The 16,871-nt window shown below is 36.0% G+C and overlaps 1 protein-coding gene across 3 annotated transcripts in view; it reads left to right on the top strand.

Moving 5' to 3' along the window:
- KCNT2 (potassium sodium-activated channel subfamily T member 2) overlaps positions 1-16,871 on the top strand; it is a 385,345-nt gene that overhangs the window by 345,620 nt on the left and 22,854 nt on the right. For 2 of the 3 annotated variants that reach the window (XM_062211536.1, XM_062211538.1), the window contains 3 exons: positions 1,473-1,556; positions 2,339-2,467; positions 11,090-11,110. In XM_062211536.1, the coding sequence (XP_062067520.1) occupies positions 1,473-1,556; positions 2,339-2,467; positions 11,090-11,110 (234 nt within the window). The remainder of the gene's footprint in view (positions 1-1,472; positions 1,557-2,338; positions 2,468-11,089; positions 11,111-16,871) is intronic. The other variant, XM_062211537.1, reaches the window with a different exon arrangement.

Genomic DNA, 16,871 nt, shown 5'->3' with positions numbered 1-16,871 from the left:
AGTGATTTGATGTTAATCTCAAATTAAGCATTTTATTGTGCATTTTCTTTTTGGTTATATATTTATATTTCCTCTTCTGTGATTGCTTGACTGAATAAACTGATCTAAAGTTAAGGCTTTTCTGCTGGACTTTGTGCTAATTTTGCCCAGAAGTCTGCCTCTAGCAATGTCAGCAACCATCTGCTTCTTCCAGATGAGGCTGGAGCAAATTCAGCTCAGGAGAGCAAATGCTCCTGTGTGCCCTGGAGTTTGCAGACACTTTATCTGGGCGTGCCAGGAACAAGTCTCTTGCCCGGAGCACCACCGCAACACACACAGCTTCTGGTCTATTCCAGAGAGAATTGCAGGGGAGAGTTTGTTTGAGGAGCGCTATTGGAACTGAAGATTTTATATCAGTAGTGGCCAAATGTTTAATGTTAGTATACAATGTTTAAATAAAATGAAAAAGTTTAATAGAAGAGTTAAACAGAAAGAAAATAGGTTTGAATTGGAAAGCAGTAATTTTTTCCTCCTTTTCTACCTCATGTTTTATATTATAAAGAAACAAGAAATTGAGTGTTTTCCGAGGCTTTTGCAGAACTGTAATTTTTAAAGTTCTTAAATTGTCACAGAGTAAATGTATTTTGCATATCAATCCAGTATATACCTTTGCATGTGAGGAAGGAAGACAGAACTGGCACAATATCACATGTACCCTTTCTGCCTGTGATCTGCTTCATTCTTTTCTGCCTTATTAAAACGTATTCCATTTCATTTACAAATGTGCTGGTTGTAATTCATAACTTTATTTTCTGACTTGATGTTTGAAAAACACTCGATTCAGAATTAGAAAAACCTAGAAGAGAATTTCCCTTCTGAGTATTTTTAGTAGGTTATTAATGGCTCTTAAATTAATAAGGAAGATTTTCAATCACATTGTTATTTCTTACTAGTAAATTTAGTCACTGAATCTGTTGACTATTCTAGCATTTAGAGTTTGCAGTCTAAGAAATTCACTGTAGCCCCAGGATAATGTGATGACTCCATTTAAGTCTCCATTTTAGAATGATGTGGAAAGAGATCATATAAGTATGTAATAATAAATGATAAATGCAGCTTAGAAATTCATCTTACTAGGATAGAGCTCACTCCTAAAAAATGCGTGGAATGTTTCATGGTAAATTTATTTCTTTCAGAGTTTTATGACATTTACTACTTTATTTCAGTTTGTATGTCTTTGTTAGTAAAAATCTAAAAAAAAATGTTTATCATGCCTAATAATGCACATAAAGTTTATCAATATATTTCTAAGTGATAATTATATTCTGTATTTCTTTATGAACTGCTTAAGACACTGACAAGTGAGATTTTTATTTCCTTTTTTATGGAGGCTTAATGATATGTTATGAGAAGTAATCTTTTAGAAATGTTTATACTGCTATCCATTTTATCCATTATATAAATAATACATATTTATTTTATATATATTTCAGTCATTTGTGAAGGATTATATGATTTCTATCACCAGACTTCTTTTGGGACTTGATACAATACCAGGATCTGGATTTCTTTGTTCTGTAAGTTAATAATTTCTGTAATAAAAGCTTCTGAAATCCATCGACCGTTAACTCTAATTCTTCTACATCATATATTTTTCCTCTTATGAGTTCAAAGAGTGATATCTGAGATTCAAAAGATTATTAAAAATATATTCAGGAAAACTATTTTATTTTTAATTAGTAGTAATAAGCCATTTTGTACAAAATTCAGAGCAAGTTTTTTTTTGTTGTTGTTGTTGGTAATTTGAGACTGGCAAATTCAGACAAAGGATGCTATACATTCTAGAAAAACAGTGATCATGTAGTTTAACCATTTTTTATAAATGAGTATATACATTCAAGTGTATTGGAAAAAGTGAATTGCTAACCATTCAGATCTGTAAGTGGTATAGAGGAACCAGAGCTCACATTTCCTGGTTATACCTTAACTTTTGTAGCATCAGCAGACCCTATCCACTCATACTAGTAGTGGCCTCCAGTTATTACAACATTCACCAGTCTCCACCTGGTGTAGAACATCTCCTAGGCAATTATTTGTACCCTACTGCCTACTGTCATTGAACTAATACAATGCTTTACTTCCCCCAGTTAAGCATTCAGATTTCTCAAGTTTGGAGGATCCCTCAGGATAAACTGATGGAGGAGTACACAAATGAATTTTGATACATGAATAAGCACTTATAGAATATTACTATGAGATTTCCAAATATTATTAAGTTCTGCCTTGAACACATGAAAATAACCACTAGGTTTAGTACCTCTTAAGCCCTTAATATGTAAATAATTCATGTTTCTTATAGATGAAAATCACTGAGGATGACTTATGGATCAGAACATATGCCAGGCTTTATCAGAAGTTGTGTTCTTCTACTGGAGATGTTCCCATTGGAATCTACAGGACTGAATCTCAGAAGCTCACTACATCTGAGGTTTGGAAATATAAAAATGTTCTGTTCTGATGTTTAATACAGTAAACACAAATCATTCAGAAATTTGGAAATGGATTTCTGAAAAATGCCATAGAAGTGAAAAAGAATGCTGTTTGAACAGATGGTGTTAACTATCAGAACTAAAACACTTCTCAACTATTTGCTTTTGTAAATGACATCAGAATTTCACAGCATATTATTGGTTACAGGGCACTTCTACAGGTTATGGATGTTGGGCTCTGGATGTCTTTTGTAGATCTGGAGTTAGCCACTACTGGAAAATTTTCAGGAAACTAATTCTAAATAATCTTGAGGTTCTGATGCATAAGAATAGCTGATAAAAAATAAACTAGGTTTCTAAAATATTTCCCAACTGCATGTATTAGCTTTTGGAAGAAGCAAAGCAAAGCAAAATTAGTATGTATTGAGATTCCTTCTCTCAATATCTAGAGTGAAGATCCCTTTAAAGCCAAAATAAAACTCCAGAAACAGTGCCAGATCTTCCCTGGGGAAGCTCAGTAATTGGTACAGCAGTCTATGAGCAGGGGAGGAGAATGTGTGACGACAGCAGGAACTGACAACACGGCCAGATTTTGACTCGGTTGTATCATGTGGTTCTAAGCAGTTTTTATATCCTTACTCAGACATCACCTTTAAAATTATACTCTCTGATGAAATGAGGATTTTTGGATAAAAGCAGTATTCTATGAATATCTGTGACATCATTTAATATTATGCCTCACATATTTAAAGTAATTTTTTCTTCTTTAGATACCCAAAAGTTATAAATCTTAAAGAAATTTTGACTGGCCATTTTTTTATCTTATGCAAAAGTAGAAGTAGGACGCTCAGGTCAGTCAGATGCAATTTGGTACTCCATATAATCATGATACCCACTTGTGATAATCTCAGCAGGTCCACGGATGGAAAAGAGGATTATGGATTATGGAAAGCTTAAGATTAAAGGGATAAACGTTTCCTTTCTTGTTCAAATTTATTGTTGAATACATACACGAGTAAATATTAAGGCCAGGAGGAAATAATTTGGTTTATCTGAGCTGTTTTTAGGTGATTTTACTGTTGTTTCAGAGTGTTAAATGGAGTTTTGTTGGCTGTCTCTCTTGCTGAATTGGAGTGGTTTTGTGCATGCCTCTGTATCCCTGTGGTTGATACTACAAAGAGCAAGACCAAATCAGAGAAAAGCAGCAATGACTGAATGGAGAAACATCCTGGGTGATGAAATATGTAAGGTAGTTTGTCCAGAAATGCCTGAAAATTCAAGAATAGTGGTTTCAAAAAAATATGATTTGGTTAAAGATGAAGAGAAAATAAGTGCTTACCCACTGAAGCAATCGGGCACCATCTGAGTCTATTCCCTGAACTGGGTGGCTTACAAGCAACATAAATTTAATTCTCGCAGTTTTGGAAGTTGAGAAGTCCAGAATCCAAGCTCCAGCTGAATAGGGTTCTGGTGAGGGCCTACTTCTTGCTTCTTAAATGGCCATCTTCTTACTGCATCCTGATGTGGCAGAAGAGACAAGGGATCTCTCTAGGGGCTTGTTTTATACAGAGCTCTCATAACCTAATCATCTCACTACCTCCAAAAATTGTCATACTGGGGCTCCACACAGGGACTCCTGGGAACACAAGCATTCTCGATATATAAACCATTTATTTGACTACAATCACTACAAAGAAGACTTCCATATGGCAGAGTGTGGCCACATTTTTATTTTTATGTCCTCATATAGTCTTTGTCAATTTGAATGTAATTCTGCTTTGGGTCAAGTCCATATCCATGTCAGCCATTTTTGTCTTATTGAAAAATATTGTTTTGTGTTGTTTATGTTGTAGGTTGGGAAAGAGCAACTAAGTATTTGTCTTGTTACCAAGGAGTATTTAAATATGTGTTGCAAAACATTGTCCATCACAAGTAAAGATCACTTTAGTAAAATGTTTATAAATCCCCAAATGTCTAGCCAAATAAAACACACATGTCATTGAAAAGATAGAAGAAAACTGAGTTTTCTTCTTTTCTTGAATACCTTCTCTTTTCTTGAGTTGAGTTCAGTTCATCTTTTGGCATATATATATATATATATGAATGATTTATTTATTTGCTTGAAAGGTAGAGTTACAAGGATGCAGAGAGAGAGAGAGAGAGAGAGAGGGAGGGAGGGAGGGAAAGAGAACTTCCTTCAGCTGGTTCACTCCCCACATGGTAGCAATGGCCAGAGCTGTGCCAATCGGTTTTTTTTTTTATTTTTATTTATTTATTTTTTTATTTTGTTATTTTTGACAGGCAGAGTGGACAGTGAGAGAGAGACAGAGAGAAAGGTCTTCCTTTTGCCGTTGGTTCACCCTCCAATGGCCGCCGCGGTAGGCGCGCTGCGGCCGGCGCACCGCGCTGATCCGAAGCCAGGAGCCAGGTGCTTCTCCTGGTCTCCCATGCGGGTGCAGGGCCCAAGGACTTGGGCCATCCTCCACTGCACTCCCTGGCCACAGCAGATAGCTGGCCTGGAAGAGGGGCAACCGGGACAGGATCGGTGCCCTGACCAGGACTAGAACCCGGTGTGCCGGCGCCGCAAGGCGGAGGATTAGCCTAGTGAGCCGCGGCGCCGGCCGAGCTGTGCCAATCTGAAGCCAGGAGGCTGGAGCCTCTTCTGGGTCTCCAAGTGGATGCAGAGACCCAAGGACTTTGTCCATCTTCTGCTGCTTTCCCAGGCCATAGCAGTGAGCTGGAACAGAAGTGGAGCAGCCAGGACTTGAACCAGTGCTCATGTGGGATGCTGGCACTACAGGCCAGCCTCTATGCCACAGCGCCAGCCCCAGCACATATATTTTTATTAAGGGTTCATATCCTAGCTATGTGGGAATATTTGAGGCAATAAATAATTAAAGAGAAAAAATAGGAATATTAGGCATTTTTACAATAAAGTGTACTAAAAGGGGTATGGAAATTAATGTTCATCTCTGTTTATATACAATTACTGCTAGAGTTGAGCCTGCATTCTGTTTTTATTTCTCAGTCAATTGAAGCAAACAAAACACTATGTTGAGTTTTATAGCAATTCTTCTCACACACAAAAGGAAAAAAATTATAATGCAAAATATTACTTTGCAAGAACACATTAAAAAAGAATGTATCCTTTACTTTCTTCTTTAAGATATTCTAAATAGCATGATGAGCAGTTTTCAGATGCCAAAGTACCTTAATGTGACTATGACTTAAATTGTCTTCCATGTAAAAAAAACTAAAAGAGGGAGACATCAATTAAATCTGAAGCCAATAAAGATATTGGGTATTTTGTGAATAGGGAAACTTCACTGCTTTTTCTTTTTCTGATCACATAAAAGCACAGAATACTAGTTTTCTGTCTCTAATGAGATGAAAGATCTTTTTACTCATACACTCTGCCACTTCCTATACCTATCAGATGGCTCAACGGAAAGTTTCAGGAATTTAAAAAAACACATTGTTTTTAAAAGGCTGATTTTCTCTTATTTGAATTAAATAAACACCAGATTTCAGGAGGTAGAATTGCATCCATTTGAACTGGAGACCTGAAATCTTGTTAGGTGCTCCTGTCAGGCACCTTTCTCCCCCGCAGTTCCAGAAACTTTGCTACTGTTGCTCAGGCCACACTGACGAACATTGAAGGTTTATGGACTCAGCAATACTGGACATAGTCAAGGGCCAGAGTGTCACAGAAAATGCTTAGAGCTAAGCAAAAAGGCCCATTCTCTATGCTTTACCCTTCAGCAGAAAAATGGAAGACTCTTAGGAAATCTGACCTAGTCCATGGGAAGCCTAAAAGCACAAGCATGGGAGATTCGATAGTTATTAAGTCAGATCACCATGACACCCATCATAAAAAAATGTCACCCAGAGATTTCAATTTGTCAGTTCCTCAATTTTTAAAAATTCCCTAAAGAAGTATTTCAGAGGCAAAGAGATGGAGACAAACACGCACAGGCATTCACAGAGGGAGGGAGCGGGGTGAGGCGGGGGGGGGGGGTGGAGAAAGAGAGAGAGAAACTCCTATTCACTAGCTCATTCCCCAAAAGACCACTACCCACAATGGCTGGTATCTGGGCCTAGGTTCAATCACTCCTAAATATCTACCAGAAAGAAATGAATGTACATTCATTCACACAAAGACTTGGATGTGAATGTTTTCAACTGCAACACCATATTTAATATTTTCAGCTGGTGAACAGGTAGACAAAATATGTTATATTGATACAGAGAATACACTGTTTAGCAACAGAAACAAACTATATATGTGTGTTATTACTTGTATGAACCCACAAAACATTTTGTTAAATAAGAAAAGATAGACACGAGGTTATACTATTTCCACTTATTTGAAATGCCCATGGAAGGCAAAGGTGGAGCAGCAGAAAGTAGATTAGTGGTTGCCTACAGAAGGCGGTCAGAGCAGTGGGGGTTAGCAGATGAAGGATGTGATGGAATTTTCTGGGATAATGGAAAAAATGAAAAAGTGATTTATGGTGATGATTTGCACCATTAGTGAATCAAATAAAATCATCTTGTTTTTACACACTAGAAATGGGTGAACTGTGTGCTACACCAATGTATCTGTGAAGTTAATATTTAAAAAGCTACAATTACAAATATGATATAAGGATGAAAGATGAACAGGGAATACTAAAGGAATATTTATATAATACAAATGACTCTTGAGAATAAAACTATGACTAGAGCAGGCTTTTAGTCTAGCAACTGAGATGCTGGTTAAGACACCAAAGCCCGTATCCGAGGATAAGGATTGCTCACTCGCTCACTCTCTCTCTCTTTGTATCTGTCTCCCAAATAAATTTTTAAAATATGGTAGCCAAAGCAGAGATGTTTGTAATATAAAGTTGAGGAACTGAAAAATTAGAGTAGGAATTCAAAAGCTGAAATGTAATAAAGAAAAGATTAAATTAGAGGAACAACCCAGGAGGCTTGAGAGATGAATTATAAGATTTCTAGAAAGAAAATAAAAAAAGCAAAAATGAAGAAATATCAGTAATCATTCCAGAATAATCCCAGAAGAGAAGTGTGCTGGTTTCCAAGTGGGAAGTGCTACCAAACACCTGTAACACTGAGTTACAGTAGACATATAAAGACACTGAAGGAAGCAGAAGATCCCCAAAGCTTCCAGAAAGACAAACCAAGAGATGGTAGAGTAGGAAACATTCAAAGTATCATCTGAGATTTCTCAACAGCAATACTGCAAGCTTGACGCCGATGAAATAATCTCTCAAGATTTGAAGGAATTATTTTCAAAGTAGAATTTTATATTCAGCCAACTTTATCAAACTTTCCAGAATAAAATAATTCATATTTCAGTGTACATCTTCTGAAAAATATTTCCCATTCCAGCTTTTACATTAACTACTCCCTCAAAGTAAATGAGTCAGCTCAGGAAGGAATCCTGATATGCAGGAAAACAGACCTTCCATGGACACAAGGTGGTAAGAATGAGACCAAGGAAATCCCCAGGGTAGCTGTCACAGCCGGCAGAGCAGGTAACAAGGCTTCAGAGAGATTTCTGCAGGCAGAGCAAATCTGTACTATACCTAATGCTTCTTAATATCTTTAAGAAATTATGCAGTTTCCAAAGCTAAGAATGAGTTATTGAAAGTTGATGCCCCCATCAACAATAAACCAGTGTATACAAGAAATGAATACTAATTCTGAATCCTATATCTCTCATTTGGAGACTGTACTTAGTCATAATATTTCCTGGATTTTAATCCAACTAAAATAATATCAAAATACTATGAGGTGAGGGAAGGTGTAGAGCTAGTGAAATATGTGGAAATATTAATTTTTCTTCCTCCAGACTGAGAAGAGATAAAAGTAGAAACTGAAAAATTAAAAGCAAATTAAGCATTAGTAATGATGTATGTTTTATAGAAACAGCTGAAGACCAATTAAAAAAGGCTGTAGGGAGAGGGAAATAAGAAAGATTATCATTGGGGATTATAGATTTTTTGAAACAAAGCAGAACATGTTCTCAATATTTAACCTGTACGTTTGTAACTAATAACTACAACTAGGAGATACATGAACATAAAGTAATGATATTTGCGGGCACTTTATTGACTGTTTCTTCAGTTTATGTTTCTAAGTGCTAAATCACACCCTGTTCTATGAAGAACTTTGATTAAATGTCAACATTTCATACAAGAATATAGTAGGTAGAAGCTAATACAAAGATCCTAGGTTTGCTTAACCTGTTTTGTGATGAAGTTTTTAAAACTAAATTTAAAATCAAATGCAGGTTTTCAGGCCACATTATCTTTAGTACATTTTCAGTATGCCCCCCTGTTCATTATAGAAAAAAATAGGAGTTACCATGATTCATACGACTGCTTGGCTGTGGGGGAAGCAGTGGATACTTCAGGGATATGCCTTCAAAAAGCCAACTGATTAAAAGGAATATTCGTAGTCAAAATCTGTACAATTTATGAAACACCTGTGACACTCTCTCATAGTTTTGCTTTTTCTGGTGGTCTATAGATTGTGGGGAGAAGACTTTACATCTAGATAATCAGAGAGTACAGCGAGTGTGAGCACACTGATTAGAGAATCAGCCTGTGGCAGGTGAGGTAGAGGTGGCTCTGGCTCTCTGTGCCTAGTCATGGATCACCATGCAGGAAGAACTTCAGTCACTACGTTTGTACTCATGAGAATTTTTGCAACATGAAGTCCTCCAGGTTCAAAACACAAAAATAGGAAGAACAAGAAATCATTTTCCTCATGGGTAAAACAAGGAACAAAATTTCCTCTACAGTCCTTTACATACAACTCTGAGATCCACAGCCCTCACTAAACTCATTTGTGACAAAACTGTATCTGAACTGTTGTGAGAGTGTTTACTTACTTATTCCACTGAAAGTGGGTATCTATATTTTTCACTGCAGATCTATTGTTTTGATTCTAAAATGTTACCAAGATCCCATTGAGGGTATCATCTCCCATACATGTGATAAAGTGTTTTCTTTCCAAAATATGAAACATTTTGAATAATGAACATATTCGTCACTGTGGTTTTCCAAGTGGGAAAAATGGACCTGTATTTGACTCTGTTTTCCACTGTACTGAAGATCACATTTGCCTAAAGAATACTATGACCAAGGAAGCTTTTACTAGAAAAGAGAGGCTATTTTAAAGCATTTTAATAAATAAATACTGATGTATTTTGGTGAGTGCAATAAATTTGGAGAATATGTTACCCTGATTGTTGGTCACTTTTGTAGTCAATACATCCTGTAGCTTTCAAAAAAGTATAGACTACAATAATTATTGACTGGGCCATCTGCCAATCAGTCATTCACTATTTGCTATTAAATGAACAGTAGCATTTTAATATATTATTAAAATTTGCCTCTTATGAAATATCATTAATACAGTTATTTTAATAAGGATTATGGTAGTTTCAAAATTCTAAATGCCAAGCCTATGCTATTTTTCATTTAAACAATATTTATTCCCATGGGCCGTGTGTTAGGAATCCTGAGATAAATAATTTCAGAGTGTATACCTTCAAATGTTTATAACATATTTCTTATGTTTACAACAATAATCAGAAAGTATTGGATAATGAGTTAGATTTGAGTCATATGACACTAATGAATATAGTTGAAAATTTTACTTTTAACTTTAAAAATGATTCGAATATTGTTCCTTAGAACTGAAATACCTTAAAAAGGGGGGAAGGGGTGGCACTGTGGCATAGCGGGTAAAGCCGCTGTTGCCTGCAGTGCCAGCATTCCATATGGGCGCTGGTTCAAATCGTGGCTGCTTTACTTACGATCTAGCTCTCTGCTATGACCTGGGAAAGCAGTAGAAGATAGCCCAAGTCCTTGGGCCCCTGCACCCAAGCGGGAGACTAGGAAGAAGCCCGGCCATCTGGGGAGTAAACTAGCAGATGGAAGACCTCTTTCTCTCTGCCTCTCCTTCTCTCTGTGTAATTCTGACTTTCAAGTAAATAAATAAATCTTTAAAAAAAAAAAGAACTGAAATACAAGATAGCATGATTTTTTAAAGTCACTAAATAACTATTATGGATTGATTGGGAAGATAAATTTCTAGACTCTTTGCCACTGTGAAAACTCAAAATATTTATTTCAATTTAATTACATTAATATGTAAGAGGAAAGATGAATCTGAAGGTAGTATCTAGGATATAAAATGATATCCAGACATAAATATTAATAATGATTATTGAATGTTAAAAATTACATAAAGATTCTCTTGAGAAAATGATAGCTTCCTAAGCTACTATCAGTTATTTTATTTTCTTCCATTAGCATCAAATTTTTATTCCATCAAACTTAGAAAGACATTGTTAGAAAAACTAAACCAAACAAAACAACTTAACTTCAAATCTTTAGTAAGTTAAAACATAGTTATTTACTCATTTACCTAAATTTGTTTTTAAAAAATCCTATGATAAATAAATATATTATTAAATTGTAAGTGAATTATAAGTGTTATGTTGAGGTGTATCATGATTTGTCCCTGTTGCTGATTCTTTCATGTATGCATTGTTTCACCATTGTTTAAACTGTATTTGTGTTTCTTTTTCTCTCTCATTGTGTCAGTCTCGAGAAATAGCATCCCAAGTAAGTATTTTCTGATTGTCTCCCTTCCTTCCATGGTGTGATAAATAAATTCAGAGATGTTAAAGGAACAGAATATTAAAGACTGAATTCAGTATTTCAGACTTTAAAATAAATAAATTAAATGGAAATGCTTTCTTTTCAAATTAGTATTTTTATATTTCTCCCAATAGATTGTAAATTAATTTTTCACTTGTCTTCAAATAATGTTGGTTTATTTATCTAAATTGAATTCTTTTTCAGATGATCATAATATAACAAATATATAAATACTTTAGTTAATATTGAGGGACTAACAGACATTGGACATTTAAAAATCTAAAGCAATTATTTAGTTTTTTTAAACTAGTTATTTTTATAGACAGTTGTGATATATAAATAACATGTTTTTCCAAATTTCAGGACTAATATAAGTTGAATTTAGGGCATAAATTGATACTTTGAAAAAATAATAGGATCAGAAAAGCATAGTAACCTTTTATTCCTAGAATTGGGTATAGTTATAATTCAATTCTAAGATGTGCTTATGTTTTAATATTCCTATATTAAGTGTGATTGGAATTTCAAAATGTGCTTATGTTTTAATGATATGAAAAGCAACTTTCTTTTGCTTTTCAAATGTATGAAGACAGACCCTTCTCCTACTATATTGCAGGACTCTGATGCTATTTTCAGGGTACTTATGGCTTAAAACTGAAAGCTTATGGACTTCAGTATTTCACAAGTTGTTTCACTTATGAAGACTATAAGGACTTTTCTGTAGTGAGATTGTTTAAGATATACTCTTACCAAGTTTTAGATACTAAGTAGTAATCAGGCTGCACATTTGGTCTCTGACACTTAACCATCTTAATTAAATTCTTAATCATCTTAACAGAAAGACTGTTAGAACAACATTTCCCCATTTCCCTAATCTCCTGAACTCTGGTAACCACTCTTTTTATATGAATTTGAGTTCTTTAGAGAATGAAAATTAAATGGATGAACCTCCATGTTATTATACTAAGTGAATTAAGCCAGGAAGAGAAAGAAAAAAAATTCATTTCCATTTTTTAAGTGAGCAACTCAGACATAGCTAAGTAAACTTGATCAAGAACAAAAAGAAGGAAGTAGCAGACATAGGTTTAGAATTTATCACCATCTGATACAAAAGACTTCGTTTTCAATTACGAGATTTTCCTGTAACAGCCCCTACTAGGTTCTGGCACCACATGCCTTTTAGAATCAACCTGGCAACTGACACTTGAACAATAATTGTGTTCGTAAAAGCTGTGTATAGCCTTTTCCTTTTTCTCTACACATTACATCAAACATTCACTGATCCTTGTCGCTTCAACAGTCTATGTTAATGGATGGCAAATTTGTGTTTTCAATCCTAGATGTTCTAATGTCCTATCTTGAAGAACAAACTCATGATTTTTATCTGCAAGATCCTCTCTACCTTAACATCCATCAGAAATACAAATATTTATTTAATAACACTGCACAGCAGGTGCACTTATTTAGGTGCTTGGAATGTATCAGTAAATAAAAGATTTTTTTAGAAAGTTGACATGAAAGTGTCATCCATATTTTTGAACTTCATTATCTCTTGGTAGATTTAATGTGAGTTTGATGAAACTTAAGAGAACAAAGTGGGCTCGCGAGCAGACTCAAACGTGGTTTGATAGAGCAGAGAGGGGCATCTGGTTCAGCTTCTATTTTGGTTGTGCTTGAAGTGAGACGTCCCACACTGGAAGCAAAATTTCCTGGTGGCACAACAGGAAGAAACACTTTGGCTTCCTTACCCGTTTGTCCATATGTGGGGCAGAAGGGTATGTGGGGGCTTGAAATCTGTTGAGTTCAAAGTCAACAATGTTGTCTGGCCCAGTTACAATTCATGCCAGATGTTTGAGATGATGGAAAAGTACTTTGTTTCATGTAACAAAATTTGAGCTTTTTAAAAGTAGTCTTTAGGGCTTGTGGATTGTGATTAGTAGGGGGTTGAAGTTCCCTTGAATGCCTTGTTCAAAAGCCCAGTGGCCAGACATGAAATGTGTGTCTTGGTTACTTTCAGTGCGGTCTGGAACTCTGAAGAGAACAAGGAATTCTTTGATGAGCCTCACACTGTAGTTTTAATTTGTCCCAAGACAAATGTGTGACCTTGATGCTTATTTGTGTATCTTTGAGGCAAAAGATTCACGAATTTCTTTACCTCCTAGAGAGCAACCTACATGTGGCCTTTGGCTGGACAAATAGGCAGAGCATAGGCAGTAGTGCACAAGTCTGTAATAGTGCAGTGAATGAATGCAGTGAAGATCTTGACTGCAAATAAATTTTCTGTGATGGCAGGACACTGAGGTACCACAAGGTAGCATTGTATTTTTTTAAGGTAAAGGGAAACTGTTTGTAAGATGTTGTCAAAATGTGCACTGCACAGAACATAATAGTCAAATATCTGACTGCAAAATTTATACGAATTGATAATTGAATGGAATCAGTGATATCAATAATATTGGATATGAGGACCTTAATATATATGGTCACATCATTAAGGTTGGAGTAGTTTACTATTGGACTCCATTTGCTTTTCTGGGTTTAAGATCAGGCCAAATTGGGCTATGAAATGGATAAATTGTGGTGATTATTGCCCCTTTAAGTAGTTCTTATCTAATGAGGTTCAACCTTGAAGACCCTATCCCAGCCCATGAAAGCATTAGTAACTATTTATGGGGGGCAGACAGGAGGCCATGTTGTCTTATTTTATCAAAGATTGTATGCAAAAATTTAATTTAATTTACTCATTAGATCAGAGCACCTATGAATACTATGGAATATTTTAGGATAATGCATGTTATGATTGTGGTGAATTTGGGGAAGGTGATAATTCTGACAGTCAAGGTAGCTATATCTATGTATCCTCTATTTTATGTTTGAAAGCATCCCCAAAGTGTAAAACAGACTTTAATTTTAATATAATTCCCATATTTAGGATACTGTCTTTAAATTAGCTGAGGTCTTCAATTGAAATCACAATTTGAGCCCAACTTTGTATAAGGCTGTGATGGTTTGACAACTTGTGTTACTGTAGAGATGACAAAGCAAATTTGGAACCATTCATTTCCTTCTTTTGTTTTTGTGTTAAAAATTCTTTGAGTATGGTAAGAATTTCCAGATGGGCCAAACTGTAGACCTTCTCCTATGGATCTAGTTTTTCCATTTCCTTTCCCTGTGTCCGTTTTGATTCACTTATTTTTCTGTTTACTGTTTGCTCTGAATATATTGGGGTTGTCTTGTCTGCCCTATTCGTGTTTATGAGCCTCTTCCTGGAGGGATTCCCAGGTCAGTGTCATCATGGGTAGGGGGCTCCCTGAAGGCAGTGGTGACTTTGTTAAATGTTAAGAATCTTAGGCTGGGGCTGGCATTGTGATGTAATGGATAAAGCTGCTGCCTGTGGTGTTGGCACCCCATATGGGCACTGGTTTGTGTGCTGGCTGCTCCACTTCCAATCCAGCTCTCTGCTGTGGCCTGGGAAAGCACTAGAAGATGGCTCAAGTCCTTGTTCTCCTGTGCCTGCGTGGAAGACCTGGAAGATGTTTCTGGCTCCTGGCTTCAGATCGGCCCAGTTCCAGCCATTGCATCCATTTGGGGAGTGAACCAGCAGATGGAAGATCTCTCTCTCTGCCTCTGCCTCTCTGTAGCTCTGCCATTCTAATAAATATATAAATCTTTTATAAAAAAAAATCTTAGGCTTAACTAGGATTTCAATTAACTCCTTAACTGTGATTTTCCTTGCTGTTATGGACATCTGAATATTTGTTGGCCTCAGAGGCATGGACAGCAAGAGCAACAAAGGCATTTTGCAGGAACAAAATGAGTACAAGATTCTAGGAGCATGATCCTTAGCACGCTACGTGGTAGTCACTCTTTCTATAGTTACTCTTTCTCCACATGAATGATCACACAATGGACCTGATGATGGGCAGACTATCAGACTGTCCTTGGAACACACACATAGAAGAGGGAATTAAGGCCTGGTTGTACATGCAACCAATGCTCACAGAAAAGAATCCTGCCCCCGAGCCTACAGTTAGTAACCTATCTTGAAGGAACCTAGACCAGTGATTCAGCGAGACACAGGTCTGTGCTGAGTAACACACATGACACAGGGATACTATCCCATACTCCTGGACCCAAATGACAGTTACTGGAATTTTTAAACTTAGATTGTTGAAATCTAGACAAACTTTGAAGCACTGAGCTTAAGACTTCACAATTCAAAGTACAAGATTTTCAGCAGGCAGACAGAATTAGAAAATTCTGTTAACCTGGGACAGCCCAATCCCTTAGTTAAGAAGACAAAACTAGAGAGGAAAGACCCTGAGTGGAGTGGTCTATGTCTAGGTGCACTGCTTTCTGTGTCAACTGTTGAGATCACGCCCCTCGTATGGAATGGACGTAGAGTTCAGAGGTTGATGTGGATAATTCTACGCACACAACAGGGATATGTGAACGGGTGAGAACTCATAATGTGACTTCCAGTGGATTGGGGGTAGGAGTAGGCTTCCAACTCATTCATAAAATGATTTCAAAGAAAGTGATTTGACTTTTATTGTGATTAATAATTGTGCCAAGGGGCTTATATAGTTTGAGGATGGAACACTCAGACTTTCTAATCAGCTTGCCTAGGTCTAAGAAGAGAAAGAAAAAGTCTTGGCCTGAAGTCATTCGTAGCAAACAAACATCAAACATGGAGTTAGACTATTTATAACAAGAAGAATATGCCCACTGTATGTCTTCATACCTTGAATTGAAAGGGGATAAATTATTAAATATGTGGATAGTATTTGTGTCATCCATCTCATTTATGTATTTATGAATTTCTTTACTAGGACTACTTTTAAGTAAGAAAATAAAGCCAATAAAATAAAAAATAAAGACTTTTCAATTTATTCTTATTAACATAGATTAATTAGTTAAGTTCTAAGGGAGACAGCCACCATGTAGTTAGCAATTACATATTATAACTTTTCAAGATAGCAATTACCTTATAATAATTTATTCAAGATCCTAAAGAAAGAAAAAGAAGGTAAAATTTTTCTGGGCGTAAAGCAATAGGAAAGGTAGTAGGAAATTGATGTAATGTACACTGGTTCTTTCTGAATAGCGGTTTTGAAAGTTCATGGGAAAAAAAAATCACTACCCACATGAGAATATCTAGAAAATAAATAAGCTAAGTTTCAAATTTTATAGAGGCCAAAATGTGAGTAGAAAGTGCAGATTCAATTGAGCACATTCCTACACAAACAGCAACACACTTTTAAAGCAGGACAACTGGACCACAAAAGGTGGGTGGATATGTAAGTTAATAAGCAAATTTAGAGAGAAGAAATTATAGAAATAAAATGCAACTAACCAGAAATAGAGATAGTAAGTGAAAGCTAGGCAGGCAGACATGATAAAGACATGGAAAGAGATCCACTGATATGGTGAATAAGGTCAAGTGGTTAATTTTATTATTATACCAAGTTATTAGTTTTTTAAGGCAGTTATTTGAACCTGGATTTCTTTAGTGGATTTGACTTTAAATTTTCTGTAGAATATCCCTGCTATATTTTCATAAATTCTGGTTGTTTGTGTGTGTGTGGGGGGGGGGGGTTGTTTTTTGTTTTTTTTTGTTTGTTTGTTTGTTTTGCCAAGAAAGCCAGGTTAAGCATTACTGCCACTATTTTACAAGAATCCCAGTTGATGTGCTCAAGGTTGTGAAGTATCCACCTGATGTCAC

This window comes from Lepus europaeus, chromosome 14, assembly GCF_033115175.1.
Source record: "Lepus europaeus isolate LE1 chromosome 14, mLepTim1.pri, whole genome shotgun sequence".
Lineage (NCBI taxonomy): Eukaryota > Metazoa > Chordata > Mammalia > Lagomorpha > Leporidae > Lepus > Lepus europaeus.
The sequence above is the reverse complement of the archived record's forward strand: the minus strand, read 5'-3'. Positions and strand labels throughout refer to the sequence as shown.